Source organism: Charadrius vociferus, unplaced genomic scaffold (genome assembly GCF_000708025.1).
Source record: "Charadrius vociferus isolate BGI_N301 unplaced genomic scaffold, ASM70802v2 scaffold363, whole genome shotgun sequence".
Taxonomy (NCBI): domain Eukaryota; kingdom Metazoa; phylum Chordata; class Aves; order Charadriiformes; family Charadriidae; genus Charadrius; species Charadrius vociferus.
The window spans coordinates 1,880,503-1,904,872 of NW_009647942.1; the positions used below are offsets into that span (position 1 = coordinate 1,880,503).

At 34.8% G+C, this 24,370-nt stretch overlaps 1 protein-coding gene across 1 annotated transcript in view; it reads right to left on the reverse strand.

Moving 5' to 3' along the window:
- TBC1D22A (TBC1 domain family, member 22A) overlaps positions 1-24,370 on the reverse strand; it is a gene marked incomplete at its 5' end in the record, with an annotated part of 176,622 nt that overhangs the window by 133,069 nt on the left and 19,183 nt on the right. The window contains 4 exons of the mRNA XM_009883220.1: positions 4,587-4,701; positions 8,574-8,636; positions 9,611-9,739; positions 14,883-14,953. Coding sequence (XP_009881522.1) covers positions 4,587-4,701; positions 8,574-8,636; positions 9,611-9,739; positions 14,883-14,953 — 378 coding nt within the window. The remainder of the gene's footprint in view (positions 1-4,586; positions 4,702-8,573; positions 8,637-9,610; positions 9,740-14,882; positions 14,954-24,370) is intronic.

The following is a 24,370-nucleotide window of genomic DNA, read 5'->3' on the forward strand; positions in this document are numbered from 1 at the left end:
ATACCATGAAAATAACAACTTTAGATACAACATTCAACAAACTAGGGAAAAACCAAAATGAATAGTTTTAAATTCAATTATTTGCAGCAGATATGCTGAAAAGGAAGGAAAGAAGGCAATAACCAGTATGAAATCTCATTTTAAGGACAGAAATACTTCCAGTGACACATGAGAGGCAATGGAAAGAAAGGTAAGCAAGGGAGCTATAGACAGACTGGCTTTTCCAGGACCAAAGAACCTTTATGTTCTCACAGTAACACTGGTCTGGGACTCAATCCCACCCCAATCCCTTTAGGATTTGAGCCTGGAATAATTTTTCCATAAAGTCATGGCAGTATCAATTTAAAAAACACTAGGTAACAGAAGTTGCATTTAATGCCTTCTACAAAAGGATTTAAGATCACAAGAAAAATACTTACAAGGGTCAGACCCCTCTTTCCAAAGTTTTCAGTTCATGAGTTCTTGTAAGCATCCTCAAATTGTCTCAAGATCCTCTATTGCAAGACTGCAGACAAAATCTCAACTGCCATTCCCATCTTCAGCAGTCTCATTTTCTTGACATTCTTTATCCAACATAAAATGATGAAGTGCTACGATACTGTTCATTTTCTGCCCTTGACTTCCTACTAACTCCTCATTTCCTCTGGATCCACCACTGCTAGGGATCTCAAAGTGATCTCACACAGCCATCCCACTCAGCAATGGCCTGACATGCATCCTTATGATGATGGTGCTTATCTTGAGCTTTCATCTCTCTGGATGGTGAATAAATCCAGGTCCTCTCTGTAGTTCTAGATACACACAAGGCCCAGTGAATTACTGAAATGCAGATGTAGTACTGAAATGTCAGATGTAGTGAGGTGTAGCTGACTCCATGAGCAAGAAACCACAAGCAACTGTGCAACACAACTTAGTATTTGGAAATAGTGTAGAGCAACAGGAACTCAGAGCAACAGGAAGGTGTATAAAGACAGCAACACGTGTGGCAACTTCAAATAGGACTTGCAATCCAGTGCAAAATGTCCTTGTTCACATTACATCAGCAAACAGTGAGCAATCACATGGTGTATCTTATCTCATTGAACAAAAATGCCTCCGGAATTTCATCTACATGAACGAGATTCATGTTGACACAAACCAATATGCTACAGACACATAGGAACTGCCCCGACAGTAATTAGCATTTGTTCTACCAACACTTGTTTTAACCGTGCTATGTCATGCAGAAGGTTAGACGTAAGCACGAAATTCTCCCATACCACTAATGTTTGAAATTCCAAAGGAGCTGTTATATTATGGTAGAATAAGCTTACTGATCTCTAGACTTTTTCACGGAGGGAAAAAAAAAAAAAAAGCCAAGATTGACATACACAATCACCTGGGATGAGAAAATTAAGGTTTAAATTCCTCCTAATTTAGACCAGAAATCCTAATCTGATTCTACTGTATTCCAGCAGGGGCCAGTACTTACCCCGCTCCGAAATTCCCTTTAATTGCAGTTGTGCCTCTCCTGGCTTGGTTTGACAAACAAGTTTTATCTTGTTGAAAATGTTACAGGATTCTAGTTTTATTGCAGAGTGGGGAACTAAGGAGATATTAACAAATTGCACTTTCATCATACCTACGCTGCTGGAAAGGTTGAAAGATCAACATTTAACATATTCAATTCCTAATTCAGTCAACCTATTTGAAATGTGTGAACCTATGTGCTAAAATTAGGTAATTCAATCCATACTAAACCATCAAAACATCTATGACTTCGGTCCTTACAAAAAGACCCACAAACCTACTTTTTCATTCAAATCTGAATGCCAAAAAAAGTTATTAGGCAAGTAAATGATCACTTCCAGACATGACATTTCTATTTTAAAAAGTCTGTTAACAACATTTTTCCAAACAGTTTTTTGATGTCTTTAGCAGAGCAGAAAGACTCCCATCAGTAGAATAAATATGTCACACAGTTGTTATGCAAGATTAAGCATTAAGGGCTCTCTCAGTTGTCACAAAGCTAAAATAAACATGGCTTTCCTCCCACCAAACTATTTGACAAAACTCCAACTGCGTGTGAACATTATCAGGACACACCATCAGATGATCTGATCAGCACAGATTCATTATTAATGGCATTGTTAATAATAATAATTTAGTATTACTCTTTAATAATCCTTTAGGACTTCTTTTTCTTAATTATAGAAAGAACCTAAAATAAAAGGCATTATCACTTTAAATGGCATGAATCAGGAACCAAGTGACCCAGAACTGCAACACAACGGTTTCAGTTAAAAGAAAGCAATAAATAAAGCAATTTAAGGTACAAACCAATATTCACTTAAAATCAGAGCAGGAAATGAGATCTAAACGGCAAATATAGAGTATTACTACAGTAAATATTAAATACACTAATAGCTTAAACATTTTTGCTCGGAAACTCCTGCAATTCTGCATTTACTTCTATCTAAATTACTTAAGCACAATCCATTGTCTGAGCTTTGAATCCTTCTATAATTTTACTACAAATCTCCATATTTTTGAGGTACTTCATAAATTTAATGTTCCTATACCCAGCTTAAGTAAAATGCACACCCTTATTCATTCTAACTTGAATGCATCACTCAGTGTAACTTCAATATATTAGAAAGACTCAAATCAAAAATCTATTTAAAGACAAATCTTAGAAAGTTTTTGTATGTCACTGGGGGAAATAACTGCTCTTAGCACTCAGCCAGGAACACTACTATATTGAAGAAAATACCTTCATTTTGGTATTTTTCTTGTTATATAGATATTAGCTTTTTAAATGAGCTTTTAGAATACAGGTTTCTGAGTTTCATACATTTTCAGTAGCAAAATATCTTTTACGGTTGTTAGGTTGAGTTTTGTCTTTCTTCACTGGACACTCACTGGAACAGCTTTGCTCTCCAATACAAAAATACTGACAAACTGGCACATACATTAACAATCACCAGGGTCCCAAATCTAAGTTGGTGGTAAAGACAAACTTATTTACCATATTAATTAAATGGTCTATTTAACATGGAATATCAATTCTCTAATCACATCTCATTTGAACTTCTTATTTCAATTAACAACCCTAAAGTCTACTAGAGACCCTACTGTTCTAGGATCATTAAGAACATTTTCATTATCTGTCAAACGAGGGAGTAAAAGGCAGAAACTGCAAGTACTCTCAGGAGTAGGCCTCTACCCTATTTAAGAGGTGATTAGGGAGAAAGCAGCAGTAGTTCTCATTAGTTGCTAAGCAATAAAATGTCCCTCTATGAAACAAGAAATGAACAAAGCAAGAGAGGTGCTGGCATGCAGATGAGTAAATGGATAGTCTATCATCCACACAAGGATAATCTGTCCTTCATTAAATCTAACCTGTCTGGATTAAGACACCAATGGGTATCTCACATAGAGAAGATGGGAAGAATCCACTATATACAGCCTCACTGAAGTAGCCAGACAACGCGTTGCTCGAGTTTACATGTAAGAGTTGTGTATTTTCATTGTATGTGTGCATCACAAATAGAAATACAAGGAAAACAATTTTAATTCAAACCAGATTAACATTGTCATTTTTACTGTTTCACCTTACCTTTTATATCCAGTTATACCCAAATTATTAATGAATTATTGTTAATGATAAACCATACTCTTAATGTTTATAAAGACTGATATATAAATTTAAGATATGAATGATATTCTAGTAAGAGATGAGCATTTAACCAATATTAGAGTTTACCAAATAAAAGTTTTCAAAAAGTATATTCACATATAAGGCCACAAATGCAACAGAAACACAGCTGTTTACGCTACTATTGTTAGTCATGTTGTGAGCCCCAGAAAAGCACAGCTCTTAACCAGAAAAATTTGACTAACACTGCCTTAATTTTCAGATCCTAATTGCAGGTTGCCATTCTTTCAGCCACACACCCAGTTTAATAGGTTCCCTCTACTTTCATTCCCCCACCACCAATTTAAAAGGTTTCCTTGTTTCACAGGGTTTTTTCCTTGTTTTGGTGTGGTTTTGGTTTTTTTTGTCACTGTTGGTTGATAATTTTTTTTTTTTTTTAAAACCTGCTTATTTCATCGTACAATTTAAAGTTTTCACAAAAAAACGTGATTTAGGGGAGAGAGAGAGAGAGAGAGAGAGAGAGAGAGAGAAAGGAAGAATAAAAACACCTATGAAGAAAAAAAAGCATCAGGAGTGGTGAACACTTCTTAACTAGAAATCAAGATGAAAGCAAATGCTAGAATGTGCTTCCTTCCCCTGCTTCCAGATCTGACAAACAAGGAACACTGTCTGCAACTTCTACAGAGGGTTTTGTTTGGTTGGTTTTTGTTGCGGGGGAGGTTGCTTAGAATAAAAACCTGAAAGATTCCTGAACTCCACTGACTACTTAAAGTCTGATTGCTTCTCAGTATATATTTAAATAGAACTATACAGATTTATAAATGTATTATAAAAATCATGTGTCAAATTATGCTTTGATTAGCTAATCCAAATCGTTATTCAGATTAAAATGAAGAGGCAGTTCCAAAACCAGCACCAATTCATAATTCAGTATTAAGACAAGTCTTACCTATATATTCACAAACGAAGACTACAAAAAAAGGAGTGACAAGATCATTTATGCCCTGAACATATCCACTGGCTGGATGACGTATTGCCCAGATAAACAAAATTCTTTCAAAGATCTGAAAAAGAGTTAAAGAAACTATCAGATAATTTATCAAGTGAGGAGCACATTTTAAACAAGACACTTGAAAGTTATACAAGGATGAATGTAATATCATAGAGTTACTAGTATAAAAATATGCATACAAAAGCATAAATGAACACTGGTACTCATAATTAACTTCCAGTGCTAAGTAAGTTTCTCAGTTCTTCAAAAGGAAGCATTTTCAGGGTATTAGCACATGATAAAACCAATCTAGTATATAATTCAGTTACAGCAGTTACAACAAAGTAGCACTTATTCACTGGAACTTTTCCAATAATATAAAATTCCTCTTTCCTCAAGAGACAGAAATATTAAAACATCTTCCCATGATTTTTCACCTCTTTGAAAGAAGTATTTTATCAATACAGTATTCTATTTATTCTTAACTAACAGAAAGAAGTACTTCATATAGCTTAGATTTTTTAGTAATATGCCCATAAAAAGAGATTCCTTAACAGTTAAGCTTGCTTAATACTGCAGTGTGGGGTTTTACACTTCAGAAGTATGTACACTGGTTAATAAAAAGTCTGAAAAAAAAAATAATCAAGAAATACAGAAATAAGGCAACTGCCTGCTGTATCACATAACCTCACCCCCTTAACTCCGTAAACTGTATTTCGCTTAGGATCTGCAAAAGGTCCTAAGGCCACATTGTATCTAATCATGGGAAGGACAACATGAGAAGAGTATGGAGCAGGGAAATCACTTAACGTTATCTCTGACACAATTTAGGTCTGCGACAAGCTGTATTTCCTCTCAATTATTTGCTTCTGAATGTGCTACACGTCTTTAAAATGCTGCAAATAAGCAGCAGAGTGGAAGCTGCTATGTGTTCTGCCCTTTCACTGGAAGGTCTGCCAAGAAGGCAGAATGCAGAGGCAGGTAAGCGGAGCAGAGGCAGAAGAGCCCAAACCAGAGGACTATTGTCGCTCTTAAAAACAGACCCCTAGGAGATTGCATAGTATGCTGCAACCCCAGAAGTCAATGAATGCTCAGGCTTCAAGAAAGCCCATAAAAGACCTGCCCTGAACGGCCACAGTAAGGAGAGGAAATTTAGTTTAGGAAACCTGTATTATTTCTATTCAATCTCACTTCAAGTTTTTGCTAGATTAAGAAATTCACTATTCCAGTATCAGTTAAATAAAATCTTATTTCTTTAGTTTAAAAGTCCTCTGACAGTCATTTTCAAGTAAGGGAAAGTCTAGGCATACATGACATGACTCGCATCCGGATGCTTGAGAGTCCCGTCACAGGCTTCCACATGAGCTCCCTGAAGCTGAAACACATCTGCACTTTTTGCTTTGAAAACAAGTCCCAAACATCAGCATCTACCCTTCTCCCACAGGCTTCTTTTGAGAATCAACTTTCCTTAATCTCCAGGTTTTACATCTCCCTGGCATGCTGAAAATCCACAGAACAAGAGAGACGATCAACAACAATAAATACAAAAAGATTTTATGGGCATTGAAACACAATCCCTAATGCAGCTCATGTCTGATCCATTATAGCTACAATTAAGATTCAGTTTTGGGGCAAAGATTAGGCAGAAGGAAAGAAATTTACCAAATTCTCCATAAAAGCCTCTTGTTTTCATTAGCCAAAATGTTTATTCCCTTAGCTATAAATTCTTCTTCGTGCTAGTCCTGTCACCGCATGTTTAATACGTCACTGCATATTAAACTGAAAAAAACCTCCAACCTCTGCCCATCAAGCAATAGCCAGTGGGGTTTCATCGTCTATCAACAACTGTATAAAGACCGCAAGTTCTGTCATTTAAAGCTTGCTTTTACATTTTACAAAGTTATACCTTTATGAAATTACAGTTGTTTATGTCATATTTTCACTGTTATTGGAAAACTGCAACCTATCTAGGTTAGTTAGCTAACAGCCATCCTTCCTGCTTCTGTCAGTTGCCATTTCTAGTTTCAGTAACACTAGTTTTTCAGTATGATATGTTATTATTCTGTGTTTCAATTCAAATAAAGGACATTTAACACACTACAAATACAAATAACTTTCCTGAAAACAAATATCAGATAGAGGTGACTAGAAAAACCTATTTAAATAGCAATTGCTAAATGTAGAATAGTGTTACACACTAGGCTAAATGAAAAACTCCTGAAAAAAAAAAAAATCACTAATTCAGTAAGTAACAGCTATCAAAAAATACCCATTGTAAAAACTATAACAATAGCGCTTTTCATGAAGGCATGTTTCAAGTCAAATAACCCCCAAAATTGTACCACCAACCTTTCCTCAGAACCTGATAATATACATAGTTTGCATTGCAAATAGAGATGCCTATGGACTTCAAAGCTTTTTTTAAAATCCAAGTATGAAAACTAAGGGGGAATGGGAGTGTTTGGGTTTTTCATTTGGGTTTGTTTTGGGTTTTTTTTAATATTATTGAGCAGGCAGGATCACTCAGTGATTGGCACACCAGATTTAATACCCCAAACGCATCTAATCAAAAATTCAACAAAAACACACTGAAATAGTGCTTTCAATTTCCTACCCGTTTTCATAAAGTTTCATTTACTGTTTTGAATTGAAAAAAAATGAGCACCAAATACCTGAAAGGCAGACTGATTAAAGTTTCTATACAGCACTCATCACTGTGTTCAAATAGGACTCATTAAAAAGGTCACCTTCCCAAAAGGTTCCCTTCTTGATTTCCAAACCAGCAACAGAAACTGGAATTACTTTTCTACTATGAACCACTACACATCTCATGAGAAGTCATCACCAATCAATTATTCTGCTTTGAATTTAACTTTCATTCATGATAACAGTAAGAACTATATTCAAATACGTAAAGAGAAGAATCCATTAGCCTAAATGCAGATTGTGAATTTCTTGTGGGTTTTGCTACCTCAGAGGAACTCCAAAACCCCCAAAGCTTTAATCATAACCGCTTTTGAGAATTTGCAGTATTCTTATACCACTTTATTTCAAAAAAATGTAATAGGCTATTTCTTCAAAATTATTTCTCCAACGTGTGGAGGAGCATTTACATTAAACAAATAATTGCAAGAGCAGAAAAACAAATGAAAGCTATTTCTGCATTTAAATTCTCATACCATCTAATGAACTATCAAAAGATGTTCTGTGTGGCTCTATAACAATACTAACAGGATCTACGTGGAAGTATATTTGAAGGTCTAACTAGAAACATTAGAAAGGAGAAGTAATTGAAAGATTAAAAGAAATATTTGAAAGAGGACGATTCACACCATCTATACTATTTATGACCTATAAACTTTAGAAAGAAAAGTGGGATTCAATTACCCAACAACATAGAGCAATTTGGTTAACATATTTGTCATTAATTGATGTATATCTGCTACCACAGTAAAAGAATTTAAATAGTGTACTCAACATATAAAACTTAGAAAGAACCAAAACCAAATAAGGAACACACAAACCAGTCAAATTCACAAAAAGATAATTTCCCAAGTGAAAGACTATGATACGAACTTCCAGACCTTGAATGATTTTGACAAATACATAGAACCATGGGAACTATGCTCTGGATTACTTCAAAAACACATTATTAACAAAATATATAAAAGGCAAAAAAAAAAAAACCAAACAAAAACTCAAAGGCACGAGATGGAAGAAAAAACTGACAGATTTTATGCAGGAGATTAATGAGATGCCTTTCCTTTTACTACTCATATTTACATGTATTCTTAGATTATATTTATATATCCTCATGTTTTGGACTTTTTTAAGCCAGTTTAAGTCAAAATAGCAAGTGTTGTCAAATTAACTAATAACAATGCTGTGATATCAGATTCATTAATAAAATTATTAAAAAAAAAAATCTTTAGATATCGTTCTTACCTCTGTTACTTTGGGCTGAAGTCTTAAAACTTCAGGACTCATGCGTGGAATATCTATATGGATCTAATTAGACAGAAAGAAGAATACTGTAAAAGGAACCAACAGCACACTTTTAAACAACATAGTAGTTAAAACAAACTTGTGGTTTTACAGTATTAGTTATAATGCCATTGTATCGCTATTTTTGGAATAACATGGATTTACTGCATTTCAAAACATATAGCCAAATCCTTAAGTCCTTGTTAATCTATCAACGAAGCAAAATAAAACATATATAGAGATACATTTTGTTTTCACATTTTAGGATCCTTATATCCCATTTTGATTGTTTGCAAATTATAGTCATATTGACAATACTCATTACCTCAGGGTAATTATGAGTGAATACCTAATACTACTTCTGTAAAGGCATGTTCAGTTGACACTATCACATATACTTCTTGCTGCTAAAGATCAGGCTTGAAGATTGAAGCTGAAAGAAAGATCTCAACTTCTTCTGTCCTAAGGAAGGCTAAAGTAGGATTGCTTAGTCTATACTGAGTGACACAAACTATTCATTTTAATATAAAACTTGAAGAAAAGTTATCTGCTTATCCGGGTGGGTAAGAAAGTTTGACACGCCTATGTTTATTGCACATTATACACAGTTTCAGCTTCTTAAGCAGAAATATGGAGCCAGTAAGAAACAGTCACTGTCATACTTTCCCTGGACCATCCTCACTCATTTGAGGAAGGATCTGTACGGGAGATCAAAGATTTGAAAACCCTACTATTCTTAAACGGAAAAACATGGCAGCACTGAATAGCAGCACCACATGGCACGACTAAAGCGGACATTAAAAGAAAGCCACTATTTTGAATGTCACACCAAAATATTTCATATTTTTGCTTCTGAAATGTAGGTAAAAAAACTTACTAGAGAGCTGCCTATCAAGTAAGATTAAGAAAATAGAGAAAAACAGTAGAAAACTTCAAAAATAATCGAAGTTCTTTAGTAGATGTCCTGTAGTTAAAAGTCATTTCAATAGGTATCCTACCTGTCTATAGGTATCTTGGTGATTTTCATCATTTCTGGAATCATAGTATTGTTCAACAAATGCAAAATACTCTTTGCGTTTTCTTTTTAAAGTGCTTTCTCTTCGGTCCACATTTGCAGGAAGATATCCCTGAAAAAAAAAAAAAAACCACAGTGAAATGAAAAGGATATTACTCTTTGCTTTAAAAAAGCACTGCTGGAATTTGATTACCAGTGACAGGAAAGCTAATAAACTGATGTAGTGCCATACAGCCCTACGTGGACCTGAACAATTCTTTAGCAAATCAGTTTTCTAATCATTCCAACTGATACAAAAGTTCAGATACAAACAAGTTACTAAAATCAGCTTTTTTTTTAAGAAAAAGTTTCAAGTTTTTCCACCTTTAAAAAGCAATTTCTCATCAAGAATTCTAAGATGTTTGCCTTCGAAAAAGAAAAGAACAAATACTAAGTTCAGATAAATGTAATGTTATACGAGTTAATTAATTTCTGCATTCCTATGTGGCCATTATTGGAGCAATTTCATTAAATTTTTTAAACTAAATGAGTATTATCTCAGTTGCCTTCAAATAGGAAGGATATACAGTAGCAAATATGTTTCAATTATGGTTACACTTGTAATACAATGGAGTATTAATTCAAAAGCTTTGAAAACATTCTAGCTACTTTATTTCACTGTTTCAGATGAGAAAAAAAAATATTTTCAAGCTTTCATTTCATCTCAACAGGTTATAAAAAGTTTCACAGAAAAAGACTCAATAGCACCAGTGACTGGGCTTTTAGATGTAAGAACACTAGCTATACATTTCCTTAGTCTTTCCCAAAAGCAATTTATAAATAGTATCTTATGTTAAATAAGGTATGGACACACTAAGGAAGTCATGTGTCAGATATGCATGATACATTGTTGCATTAAGTACAAAATATATCTGAATGGCTCTTCATTGAGCTCATTCATATATATCTGAAAAACCCAATCTTCCCCCCCAAAAAATTCCATTCTTGTCTTTTTTTTGTCCAGTTTGATCCTCATTTCTGGCACCTCAACCTACTTTCCATTTAAAAAACAAGCTCAGCTTACTATTTCAGCATTTTACAAAAGGAAATATCATGAATGTTATTAAATATTCAGTTTTATATAAAATTCACTTATTAGAAACACCATTATTCATGCAACTGGCTACCAAAAACTTTCCTGAACATTCAGGAATAGTTAATGCTTTCTTGTAAGCAGCTTCATTGCAAACAATCAACACCAATATCCCGTACCACTGCAAAAAGAAAACTAGTTCATATTTTACATGGCAGTCCTGAAAAAATACTTTGCATGATTATAAAGACAGATGGCTTTGAAACAGATCTGGACATCCAAGACAATATAAGAAAAATCTAATAAGCATATTATTCACTAATCCAGTCAAATTAAAATATTTCTTGGAAATATTATAAAAGCTCTCCTTCCACAGTAACTGCTATCACCATACTAATGGTAATTCGTAATACAGAGAAATCAAACTCATGCCAGATTTAAGATTCTTTAAAAAAAAAAAATCCTTGTAACATCAATAAAATCCTATACTAGAAGTGCAGCACATATTTGCACTTATACAGTGAGCCATAGCCACTGCAAGTAACTGTGCATTTAACTACAAAAACAACTTATTCAGTCCTAAACACTAAAAGCAAAAATGGAAGGGGTGAACCTAACATGCTAAAATTGCTAAATATACAATAAAATTAAATGCTCTAAGAATAGGGATATAGGTTCCATTACTCTCCTGCAACAATCCAACATCATATCCCATTTCTATAACTTCTGTTTTGTTCAATGTTTAGAGAAAAATAAAAAAATATTAAACATCAATAGATTTTTTGAAAATATCTCCATATTAAAACGATTTAAAACGTTATTCCCGTGTATTTTAATTACTTAAAGATGACAACAGAGTAAGTACAAACTATATTACATTTCAGCTAAGAGGTATTTGCTTTGGCAAAACCGCATCTTTTAAGATGTACTGACTTGTGTCTGGTTCCAGGTACTTTAAATTGCACCAGCTTAACTTTTGCCTCAAGACTCAGTCTGACATTTAATATCCTGTCCCAGTGTTTTGTATTAAGTTAAATATTGAATTCGGCCTCCCATTTATTCTCAACAGTTGGGTTTTTTTCCTGAAGGATATCTTAGTTCCATTAGAAAAGAATTCATTTGTGAGATCAAATGTGATTGTTTGAAGGATACCAATATTTTCTCAGCAAGTCTTTTTGCCATTATTCAGTTTCAAAGACTGAAGTAATCTTTCAATTGGACATGTCTTGTTTCCTGTTCACTTTACAAATTAGGTTTTATTTTTAAAAGTTGGAAAGGCTTGAAAATATCACCAGGGAATAAATTGGTAGAGAGTTTAATCCATTTATTCATTAATTTCCTCCAAAGGCTTTTGCAACCACATCTTTAGTTTTGTTATTCAAAACAGAAGTGAGCCTGAATTGTTCTGCTTGCTGTTTAGGTACAGTATACCTAACATTTTTGCTAGATTTTAAAAGTAAATCATGTCACTTTTTATACAGTTACCAGTACGTATGCATAACATCAACAGCCCGATTGTATTTTTTCATATGCTTTCCCTTTGACAAACTGTATTCATCAAACATGTTAACATTATTAACCTTCTGCCTATGTAATAAATATCTCAACTGTTCAATTTTTTAAATCATATTTTTAAAATTCCAACCTCACTGCTCAATTTACAAACAAGACAATCAACTTCTGCCTCAGATACTACCAATTTTACTCAGTTCCCCAAATAAGTCATAGTTTGGGCTTTTTAAGTAAGACTTCTGAAGAATTCCAAAACAAACACACTCAGCCTTAATTTAGCTCTGAATTATGCTTTGATTTCTTTGGTTTTCTTATATTTTTTTGGTTTTGCAACCGATCTTTAACCAAAGCAGTTTTGCTTTTGTACACTTATGTCCCCAATAGCCCCCAGAGCAGCTTATAGCACAAAAGATTATCACTTTACACCCTCTTACCTGGGACGTGCATTAGCAGCAGGTAACATGTTTAAACAACTAATGTGACTTAAAAATTAATTACCATTAGAAAAAAGCATCATGGAGTTTATAACCACAAATACTCAGAGCATTTTTCCTTTTCCACTTCAGAAAGAAAATGAAAGAAGCTACTGCCTTATAGTATAGAAAAGCAACGTTTACTAAATAACTCATCTTCAGGTTCCCAAAAAGTATTAATAGAGAATCACTTTGTAGGTAAGAAATCATGGTAAGAATTACATCAGAAAAGCTGAGAACTTTCAAAATATTGCTATTTGGTGGCAAAAAAAAAAAAAAAAAACAAAAAAACCAACAAACCACACCACCAATAACAGACACCACAATTTTGGAAGTCTTACTCAAAAAAAAAAAAAATCCACTTAATTCTTAAAGTAAAATCAAAATAACCTGAAGAGAGTTTGTTCACAGAGGTATGGCAAGACAGCCGAAGATAAGAATTGAACTCAAATGGATCCTGAACTGGAGTGGTTAAAACAACAGAACAAGGGAGCTCGACACAGGAATTTCTCTAGACTAGGAATCTAAGGAATGCTAAACTAAAATCAACTTACAGAATGAAGTTGAAGTTCACAGAAAGTTGATGCTCTTACTTAAAAGTGAGAAAGTGACTGCAGTTAACTTTCACATCATTCCAAGTCTCTAAACCTGTCAGTCGCCCGATTCAGAACTTAACCTATCCTTATGCTTTAGTTTACTGTGTTTCAAAGTCAATTTTGAGTTAGCCGTAGTTTTTTCTTGTTTTAAAAACAGGCATCCTAAACTTCAAGAGAAAAAAAAGGAATGCTTTTTTTATTATCAAAATCTCAAACAACAGCTTTAGAAACAGAACTAAAATAAATCGTGCACTGCATGTTCAATTTCAATTACAGCAGGGTATTTGAATATCCACCATTAAAAAGCTGCATCTGCATCTAGCTTTAGAAGGAACTAAGCTGCAAATTTAGTAGAACTCATCAGCAAGAGAGACTCTTTCAGTCACTGGAAATCAGTCTCAGTCTGAGTCTGAAGTAAATACTTCGCATTCCCCGCTGAATTATTCTATAAAAAGCAAAGCTATTTAAGTCTACTCTTTGAAAAATTCAATAGTGTTAAACTGTTGTGTGTATAACTCAGAATTTTAAACAGTTCTTAAATGCATGAAGATTTGCTGATAAAGTGTCTTTCACAGCCTCTGGAGAGCAGACAGCATGAGATTTTTGCTTCTTTTTAATACAAACATCTTAACAAGTTCTTCTCCCAACCACAAGCAGACAAACAACAGCTAAAATACACAACCATTTGCCACTGCAAGTATTATAGCTGAAAAGTTTGACATGAAAAATACTCCTATGAGGCATACATTGTATTTTTGCAGAAAAACCTTTTTAAATATAGTGCAAACACAGAGACTAAAAAAAAACCCCAATTCTGTAACACCAAACCCAGTGAATCCCAGATTACCACAAGCTTGTCTCTGATGCCCAACTGAAACACCTCCATGTGCTGTTCCATGGTATTTTAGTCAACCTACTCCCAAGCTATTGCCGTTGCAAAATCCTCTGACCGCCAGGCAAAGTTCAGAGACCTCAGCCAGCCAAAAACTCACACCACAAAAAAGTGATTAGCTTTTGAATTAGCTTGTCTCCCTGAACTGACTCACAGGTCTGACATCAGGAGAGCCAATGCCACCAGGTAACTGACCACAGCAGTTCAGATTTGTTAGTCTTAAACCACTATAGAAAAATAGGCAAAAAATCCATAAGATCCTATCACAGCTTTTCTTCAGTACAGTGTTAATCCTTTCTTGTAGTTATTTTAATGTGAAGTCAGAATGAAGTCTTTCATAGGACACCAATAGGCTTCATTTCCTCTACTGTGTGCCTATTTTCAAGAAAACTGTAAGAATGTACTCGTCTTTGAACTCTCCACCATTCCATCAAAATTGGCTGAAAGAGGCCACTGTTATCACATAAGCCTTTCTTTCATAGAAAGCTAGGCTGAGAAATAAAGATACACAGCTGACATGATTTACTACTGCTTCTCATTCCCATCCTTTCAGTTTGACAAATTAATCTTGAAATTGAGCAAAAGAACAGAACTTTCATTACAATTCAGCAACAAGACACAATGTTTTCAAGTATCACTGACAGATTACAACGCTTGAAAAAACTATTACTACTAAATGCAAAGGAAGAAGAAAAACCCCCACAACTTACTGAAAGAAGCTTCCATGCACTTGGACGAACCGGTTTGGGAATGCCAGACCAACTCAATTTCCGTAATTCTTCTATTAACAGAGAAGTATTTCATGAGAACTAAGGAAACTATTATCGATTAATATACACAGATATATTCAAATTAGCACTAAGTTGTTTACAACAATGATCATGTCTTATTATATTCCAATGAAATCAGAATTATATGGCAATTCTAACAAATTAATAAAGTACTGGTTAATTACTATCCATAGGAATACCTATGATAATAGGTACTGAGTGTGATAAAGTAACTTTCTGGACTATTTCTCAGCATTACTTTTTAGTATACATGCCTTATATTAACAGGCAAGACATGCTCAGTCTTATCGTATAATATGCTTACACAGATCCTAATTAAAAATGAGATCTGCAGTTACAGAAACAGAATGATACTTTATGTCTGAATGCTGGAATTTAATCCCATGCCATATTCTCATTCTTCACCTTGTACTGTTTTCTCTTGAAAGCTGCTTGTCAGATATCATACCCAGCTAAAACAATCTGTGGGACTTCACACACTTTTTGTGAAAACTGTTTATCATGTGAAAAAAAAATTATAACAAAAATATGAAAAAATGTAAAGACAAAAGATGCTTAACAGTGTTCCTAAAACAATTTTTATGAGATATCTACCTGTAGCTCTTTTTCATCTCACTCTGAGTAGAAAATATGGGTTAAAACTGCACAAGTTTAATATATCAAGCTGCTAAAGAATACAGAATCACAAAATTCTACGTTTTACTTTGTATATACTTATTCCAGTTAATTACATGTATATTTGAATTAACCATGTGTATTTCAGTGAACTTGGTCTCTATCATATGCACGTATTTTCCAAATTCTACCCTTCAACAAAGACTTTAAAAACATTCTGTCTCTCTACCCACCCCTAGAAAATGAAACACAGAAGGCAGTAATTAGAGTAAGAACTTTGTGAGTGAATACCACAACTGACTGACTTTGGCCATTTATAGATGTACATTCTCTTTATTTTTTGTTCAGACAAGGATTCCTATTGGCGACACCTGTCTTCATCCTTCCACCCCCACCCCTCTTCTGCTACTCTGAAAGAAATGTGCATCTATAATATCAAGAAATACAAATTATCATCTTATGTGTGGTATGTTATCATAGAGCAAATTATTTCTAGACACAACTATTTTTAACCAGGAATGAAAACATAGTCCATTGGAAGCAGTACAATATTTAAAAAATATTTAAGATATGCCAAGGAATCAGATTTAAAAAGTGTATCAATGCTGAAGAGTTAATGCAAAAACAGAAAAAAAGAAATTGTAATTAGCAATTAAAGTTTCTCAAAGAAGCACCAACTAAGCAAACAAAAAGCTCTAGTAACCTGGAGTTTGCAGTAGGAAGTTACCTGATCATTAAGAGGCCCTATTTTTATTTTAGATACTTGCTAGTAAAAATGATACTTGCAAAATCCATTTTGTCTTAAAATAAGATGACAGCATTAACATGAAGTTAACTAAATCATGACAAAAAAAAAAAAAAACAGCTGGATGAATTTGTACTTCCATGTCTTTTTCTTACAGAAAATACAGAGAGAGGAAAATTGGCAGGAAGCAGAAATTTGCATAATAGTCTTGCGACTACTATGGTCACAGGTATGGTCATAGATGAGCACTTTCAGGGTGGTCACTTCAAACCAGTCATGACTATTTTAAACAGGCATGGGCTTACCAACAATTGTTCAAGTAAGAAAAACTTTACAGTACTGGACACACGCAATCACCAAGTTAGGTGTCCCCTCTCACTTTGGGCAGCAGTCTTAGCCAACACTACAGCGGCTGCTCAGGGATCTCACTTAGAACAGTGAGGCCACATCACAAAAATCCAAGCAAAAACAGTTACCAGATGTTGCACTGGGATCAAAACAGAGCAGAAACTCAGAAAAGCAGAGAAAAAGAATAAATATTAAGAAACAAGATGTTAAAAGTCCATCATATCACAAGTCTTGAATCCAGGCTAAAGAAAAAGGATGATTTTCTTATAACATGAATGAAACTGTCTTTCATCCATAAGCTTTAAAATACTACTGTATTTGACAAAACCAAGCTTAATTAATAGAAGCTTTTCTTTTCTACATTTCAAACCCCTGAAAAAGTCAAAACACACTGACATGGGAAAAAATGAAAAAGATGTATCTCCTAATAAATTTTTTACCTAAAGACATGGTTTGTTCTATAGTTTTGTTTGTAAATGAACTAATCTTTCCTATAGCAGAAGAAATATAAGGACATCAAGGTGACACCTTGTTAAAGTAAGAGTACATAAATAAGTTAAGGTTATTTTCTGTCAGTACAAACTATATTTAGACATGTATTACTGTGTAAGGGTACCAAAAGAGCAAAACAACTAACCATTTAGGAAGATTATACTGAATATAACTCAGCATAACTTATTATAAGATAAATTCAGTCATATACCTTGAATAAAATACCAAATACTAAAGGAAAAAGTATAAGAACACACCAAATATGCACTGACTTGACTTCTAGCAAACACAAGAATCCTCAGTCTTGCATTTCCTTGTACTTGTAGCCTATCCATCACGCCTATGACAACAGTAAGATTAAATGTGCTACAGAGTTAATAACATAACTACACTCACTGTAACTGATTACATTTTATTTTCTTTCTTATTTACACTCCATCCCTATCCAACAGGCTGACCATTTACAGCAAGTATTCTTCACACAAAAATTGTAATGCCAGTTCTTCCCCTCCCTCATTATTAAATGGCAGAAACAGATTATTGCCTGCTCTTTAATCTGGAAATAAAAACATACACTATCAGGCAGAAACAAATTTAAGCTAATTTTACGGATCCCAACTCCAAAACAAAAAGTACAAGGGAGCTTTGGTCAGGGAAACCCAAAGTGGCAGACTGAGAGCCATTTTAGCTTCAGAGAAGATCTAGATACGGCAAGGCACCAAACTCTCTTTACTTCCCCTTCTTTAAGCACAGAGGTACCTCAGAAGGAGCACCTACTGAGGTACATGCAAAATAGTAACAATGATGAAGTTCACTCTTATACCAAGGTTTCCTGATAATAGCACGACTACAAAACCAAAATAAAACCTTCATCCCTTCTAACACTAATTTCCTAACCTCTACTTCCTATTTACAGATCACTCCTGAGTCCCATTCATCCATTTCACTCTTTTCTCCAGAATTACTTTTTCCTTATTTTCCTCCTTTCTGGCCCTCATCCCTATAGATTTCCCAACCACCAACCAAAATTCCACACCTGTCTTGACTGCTGGCCAACAGAATTCATTGTACAGTTAAGGAAACCTTGAATTATTAACTAAAAAGTGGTACTATCTTTAAAACAGAACTGTAGCTTAAAAAAAAAAAAAAAAAAAAAGAGCTACATAATAATTTTAAATATTTTCAAAGGAACCTGGTATTTGTTCTTTATCTCAGAATAATCCCAGAAACTGATGCTCTCTTGCTTTCTTAATTATATCAAACTGTAACAATAAAATTAACAACTTTTTGCACCACAGATGTTTTAAAATTAACATGTAAGAATGTACATTAGAAAGGAAAAAAAAATTACATGAAGTCCAAATGCTCATTACTGTTCTATGATCTACAGCCTGTAACAAGAACTGCCATCAGAAAAACAAAATCTATTCAGTTTCACAAAGATAAGCTATTGTAGAGGACCAGTGTATCATCAAACTACATTTAAATACACCAGAATCCTTAAGGACAAACTATACACTTTAATGCAATTATTCTTGCTGTCATGTTAATTTCCTACAGTTTGGGCTATTTTCTGTTGTTAACTTACAAACACCAGACTGCTGATAGGGCTTCTACAAATTAAGTCTAGACAGCAAATTTTGCAGGGTTTTTTTTTCCCCCATAGAATTTTCATTATTTTTAGCTAACTTTGAACCCAGTTGTCCTGCTATAACAACTTCTCACAAGAAAAATTTATCTTTAAGTTTTTTGTTGAAAGAATGCTTTTTCTCTTTTAAGTATCAAGTTAATTCTAACTCCAAGTTAATTCTAAACAAATTTTGTAATTTAGGCAATTTTGCTGTCACGAACTGTAATTACTCAGTTTACCCAATGACTTTTTAAAAACTTCAAATTTGTTTGCCTTTCTAAACATGATTGCTCTTTTATTAGATTCTTTTTAAAAGATTTATCCCACTCTAGAAAAGTATTTTATCTTATGAAGCAAGCAGACATCATATGTTACAGTAAGTCCAGTACAAGTTCTCAATGACTGTCAAAAGCAAGAACTATCACCCAGTCTAACAGTATTGGCAGTAAATGACCAGAGGCACCATAAATCAGATATTTTGATACCCATCTTGCTATGGAGTGGTGACTCCACAAAAGGCCTGGAAGGGGCACTAAGCCAGCGATAATGGGACTCTTGATCCACCCATGCAGGTGTCCCCTTGCCAACCAAGGAAGCCCTCCTCCCCTAAGTCCTCCTGGCAGCCAAAGTAGGTTTGACTTGTATGGTATGGTCTTAACAGGTTTATTTCATTGTCAGACTCCAGCTGTGATGATCAAGCACAAGCTCCCAACAGGTACCCCCCAACAGAACCCTGGTTGCATATCTTACCCTTTTTCTCATTACTTGATCTTCTTTTTCCACCACCCTTCTACCTCCTTTTCTCTGCCCCAAATTAACAAACCACTCCAATTACTTCTTCTTAGTTTTTCCAGTTTTCCTACATCTATACCCAACTTTGGTACTTCTAGAATGATTACGTAGGCACTGCTGGTCTTGTAACACTACACCTTCCAAAGTGGCCCCAGTGCTCGCCTCCATTCAATCGCACTGTTTATACATTTCTCACACAACTCCCCCTTTACGGCTTGTGACATCCAGGCATCCCATAGGGTGCTATCTATAACTTCTGTCAGATTCTCACACTGTTGGTTGTTACGTTCAGCAATTTCTCAGGTCGCCTCCAGTAGTTCTCCACACCCTACAGAGTCAGCTCAGTCTCCAAGCAGGGCAGTCAGCAGCTTAGATATTTGCCCGCAGCCCTAACGCATCTGCAACAAGTTTCAATTCCACCCACGATCCGGTGTCAAGTAAATCCCCAACCTAACAAGCACTAAATCATAAGTAATAGTATCACTAGCTATATTCTTCTAAAAGCCAAAAAGGCAGGAATCGGTCAGAAAAAGTAAAGGCAAGGTAAGCATATCATAGGAACAAGACTAGAAAAATGGCATTTTGTATAGTTTATGATTTTTTTAAAAAAGGGAATATCCACCTTAACTAAATACATCTACAAATTACGTATTTCTCCTCCACCCCAGAAGATGATTATAAGTTCCAGTGTTGGATCAATAATGACGAAAGCCCCAAGTCTTCAAAGGCAAGTGATCTCCAACTGTGCATCATACTGCTCCACTAGTCCTCGTGCAGTACTTTTGAACAAGTATGCTTTACCGGGTCTCATCTATTTGCGTCACTGGTTGAAAGGAAACAGATCTTATGCATTAGTTTATTACCTCCTCACACAATCATTTTGCCAAAGCTTCAAGTTTTGGCTACTGTTACAGACAAGCACACCATTTACAAACTATGTAATAAGCACTGGACATTGAACTAAAAATACACACCAAGGACAAAACATCTTTGTTTTACAACATAACACTTATTTGAAACAGATCCCCCGACTAATTCTCCATAATATAGGACTTTGGAGTGAATACTTCTGTACATTCTTGAATGCTGAACACAAATTAAAGAATTATTTACATTTCTCTGACAGAATCTTATCCCCTCCGGGTCTTTTTACACCTGGATTGTCTGCTCGGCCTACAGAACCTTCAGCAATGACCTTCTCCCAATATATCTGATAGAAAGCATTTAATGCTAGTTTTTATACTTCTTGCAAGTTGTTTCTCAAACTCCCTTTTAGAAGTGCTTCCATGCATTTAGCCTTACAGGATTTAAGTTCTGTTCTACTCTCCTTATTTGACACAGAACTTTACCTTTTGGATTGTATTTAATAACCTCTTATTGTATTTAATAACCTCCTCTACTCTATTGTGACGTCATATAGGATCCTTCTGAACTTTCTCACAGCCTTAGTTTCTGTTTTTGCTTTCATAAGTGGTAGGGTAATTGCTTTCAGTACGGAAACTGTTAGATAAACAGATGATTGCACATCTGAGAGTTCAGTCAATTCCATCACAATCCATTAGCCCTGGCTATGTGGTAATTCCATTTCTGCACCAACGCTGGCTGCTGTCCAGTATCACAGTCCTCCAAAATCTCAGACTGCTCCAAAAATCATAGAAAATTCTGGTCCTAACTTTTCACTAGAGTGAGCTCAACTAGCATTTTGCCAGTGACAAACAGCACACATTACAACTGAAACAGGCTATGCAAGAATTCTTATTGGGTGTAGTGGCAAGCTTTCATGATTACCAGTCCAAAAGCATATGGTCTGACCCTTGCGCGTGGCTATTGTTAAAGCATCAATTCACATTATGCTTTCATCTGGTGGTTCAACACCAAAACAAGAAGAAAGCAAGCCAAGAACCCTGCCCTTCCCAACAACAATTATAGAAGCAGGAAAAAAGTCGCTCCTAGAAGACTTAGTCTTACAATACTATAGCATAAAATAAAAATGCTTCTGGTGACAGAAGAGGAAAGAACAAATTGAAGCATATACATAGAGTACCATTTTAGATATACATAAAAGATTGTCAGTGAAGCTGTTCTAATAACACTGTTAAAATACGTGACTTGTGTACATTTTACTTGAAACACATGCGTAACTTTTACAGCAAGTTTGTCTATTATTGGTTTTAAGATGGGCTTTATCCTTATAAATTATGCACCAGATCACTTCATAAAATCAAATGATAACACACAATTGAAATACTTGCATTCAAGTTCTCGTGTTACCTTGAGACACATGAATCAATTTTTAAAAAAAGGGCTGAGGGGTGTGAAGTCATTCTGACTTTATCTCAAAATTAAAATACTAAGTTCTAGTCTGTAAGTTGCGACAATATCACTTTTTTTTTTTATCCAATTTTCATTAGCTTTTCCTTTAAACACCTGGTTCTTCCCATTTCATCACATGCTTCCTACCGAATCCTTAGCTTTCCCACCGAGAAGTGCTAAGTACATCCAGATTCTACAGTACCTTGTAACAGAAAATCCATTTAGGGCTGAATTTTCTCCATATAACACATGATAAAAATACTTTTTAAAAAAAAGTTCCATACTGGGCCAATACGTAACACACAGCACGCTCAAGGGAGCAAACAGCTAAACATGAATTTGTTGAGAACAAAAGAGCTACAAAAACATGAAATGCCTGACAGAGGTCAGAAGCTTGACTTAAGAGCAAATAAATCCACAAGGATGTCACACAAAGAAAAAACTATTTGATTACACCTCTAAAAACAGCATCTTTCCAAGAAACAGATGCAAATGAGACACTTGACAAAACATTGTTAGAAAACAGGTATGATATGCTGCTCTTATAAACAGGCTTAACATGATAAAAATCGGGACAAGATGTCAGCTCACACAACATCCGATACTGAATCCTTCCTGGCACCCAAGAAAAAACGCCTTGTGTTTATCTATGCATGCCTGAGTGTCTGGCCTTGAAAGCTGTCACCAGCCCCATGTGGCTCCTGACAGCCACAGAAGCTCCAAACCCGGAACCCATCTCACAGCTTCAAAGAGACTGAATAGTTCTCACCTACATCCACAGATGCTACATCTCCACAAAGAGGAGGCACAGAGATAGAGAGAGGCTGGAAAAAGAAGCACTACTTTTCTAACTTTTGTCAGCTTTCTATATGGGGAACCTGTTATCTCTTCAACCTGTCCACCAGCAGAAGTTTTCATTTCTTTCCTTTCCTGAATTTTTTTTTGCCTTTCCCCCCCTTAACATGTGTGACTATTCCTACAGATTCACAGAACGAAGGGATGAATGCCAACTAATGGAAAGAGATGCCAAAAATAACTTGCTAAGATGAAGCGGGTAAATTGAAAAACAGAAAGCCCAATGATGCAGCTGGAGCTGTATGCATATCAAAATACTCTGGCTGTTTGACTCTTATTGTTAGCCCTTGAGGTTTGAGTTCTTTATTTCACTTTAGTATAAAGTTTAGTATAACATTCAAAAGAAGGGAAATTATATTACATATTATTTATTATAGTACTTAGTTTAAACCTAATATATATTACTTGCTGTTAATATACAATGTACAAGCCTTCTCCGATCAATTTCCAACAAGCAGAAGTATAACTGTGGTCTTTCTCTCATCATTAACACCTAAGCACTCTACTCTTATTCCAGGTCATCTTTAGTACGGAAGAATATAAAAGAACCATCAAAAAACTTTGTCTATACACCATCAAATGCAGAAAAAGCATTCAATGGCCAAAATGAAGAGTCTGGGTGCAGGTTATATTTAATTTCTGAAACGTTCTTACTCACCTATTATTGTTAATAATTAAAGCAAAGGTTGAACACAAAATCCAATTTATTTGATATTAGTCCTTTGAGAGGAACATTCCTAAAGCACCTATCCAAATGCAACTACAATTGGGGAAAACAGAAGAATTTTTGTTAACTACTGATTTCCTCTACATTGACTTCTACAATTGTGTACACAACAGTAGGAATGGCTAATATATTACACCCAAAAAATGCGGAATTTTAGTTTTTCCTTCCAAGGAAATGCTCTTCTGAACGTCACAGCTTTGTTATCCCATTTTCATTCACAATGGTGTCTTGGCGAAGCTGATACCCGTTCACAATAGTTCCAAAGAAAAGACTTCCATTATTAAAGTGCTGGGAGTGTGGTGTTTGGGGTTTTTTTGTTTTTTCATTTGGGGTTTTTGGTTTTGTTTTGGGATTTGTTTGGTTTGGGCTTTTTTTTTAATATTCATAGCATTTCTATATCTGTGATGCCATGGACATGCCTTTTTTCCCAAATTAGTCCTTGGCTATTAGAGCATTCTTGATTTTGATGCCTTGAAATCAAGGCATCAGAAGAAATCCTTTTTAATAAAGCCAAAGGAGAAAGAATGAAATTAGGGTCAAATAAAGAACAATCTAAAGCTACCACATTTCAGCTGTGTAGGTACAAATGGACTTCAACCACACAGTAAGTTTATTAATTTTTATTGCATAGAATGTAGCAGCACAGAAGTACAGGTGCGAAGGTTTAAAACTTGGAAATTGTATGTCTACCCCACAGTTTGCAACACTTGAAATCAAGGCATCAGAAGAAATCCATTCTCAACCAAGACTTTGAAAGTCCCAAGGAAATGTACTTGCACTTATATTTAAAATTTGTCCTTTATTTAATATGTCATTAGCCATTAAACTATTTGTCATTGGTTAAAATGTTACATTCTCCTTAGTCAAAGCATAATTTCTATTTATTGTCA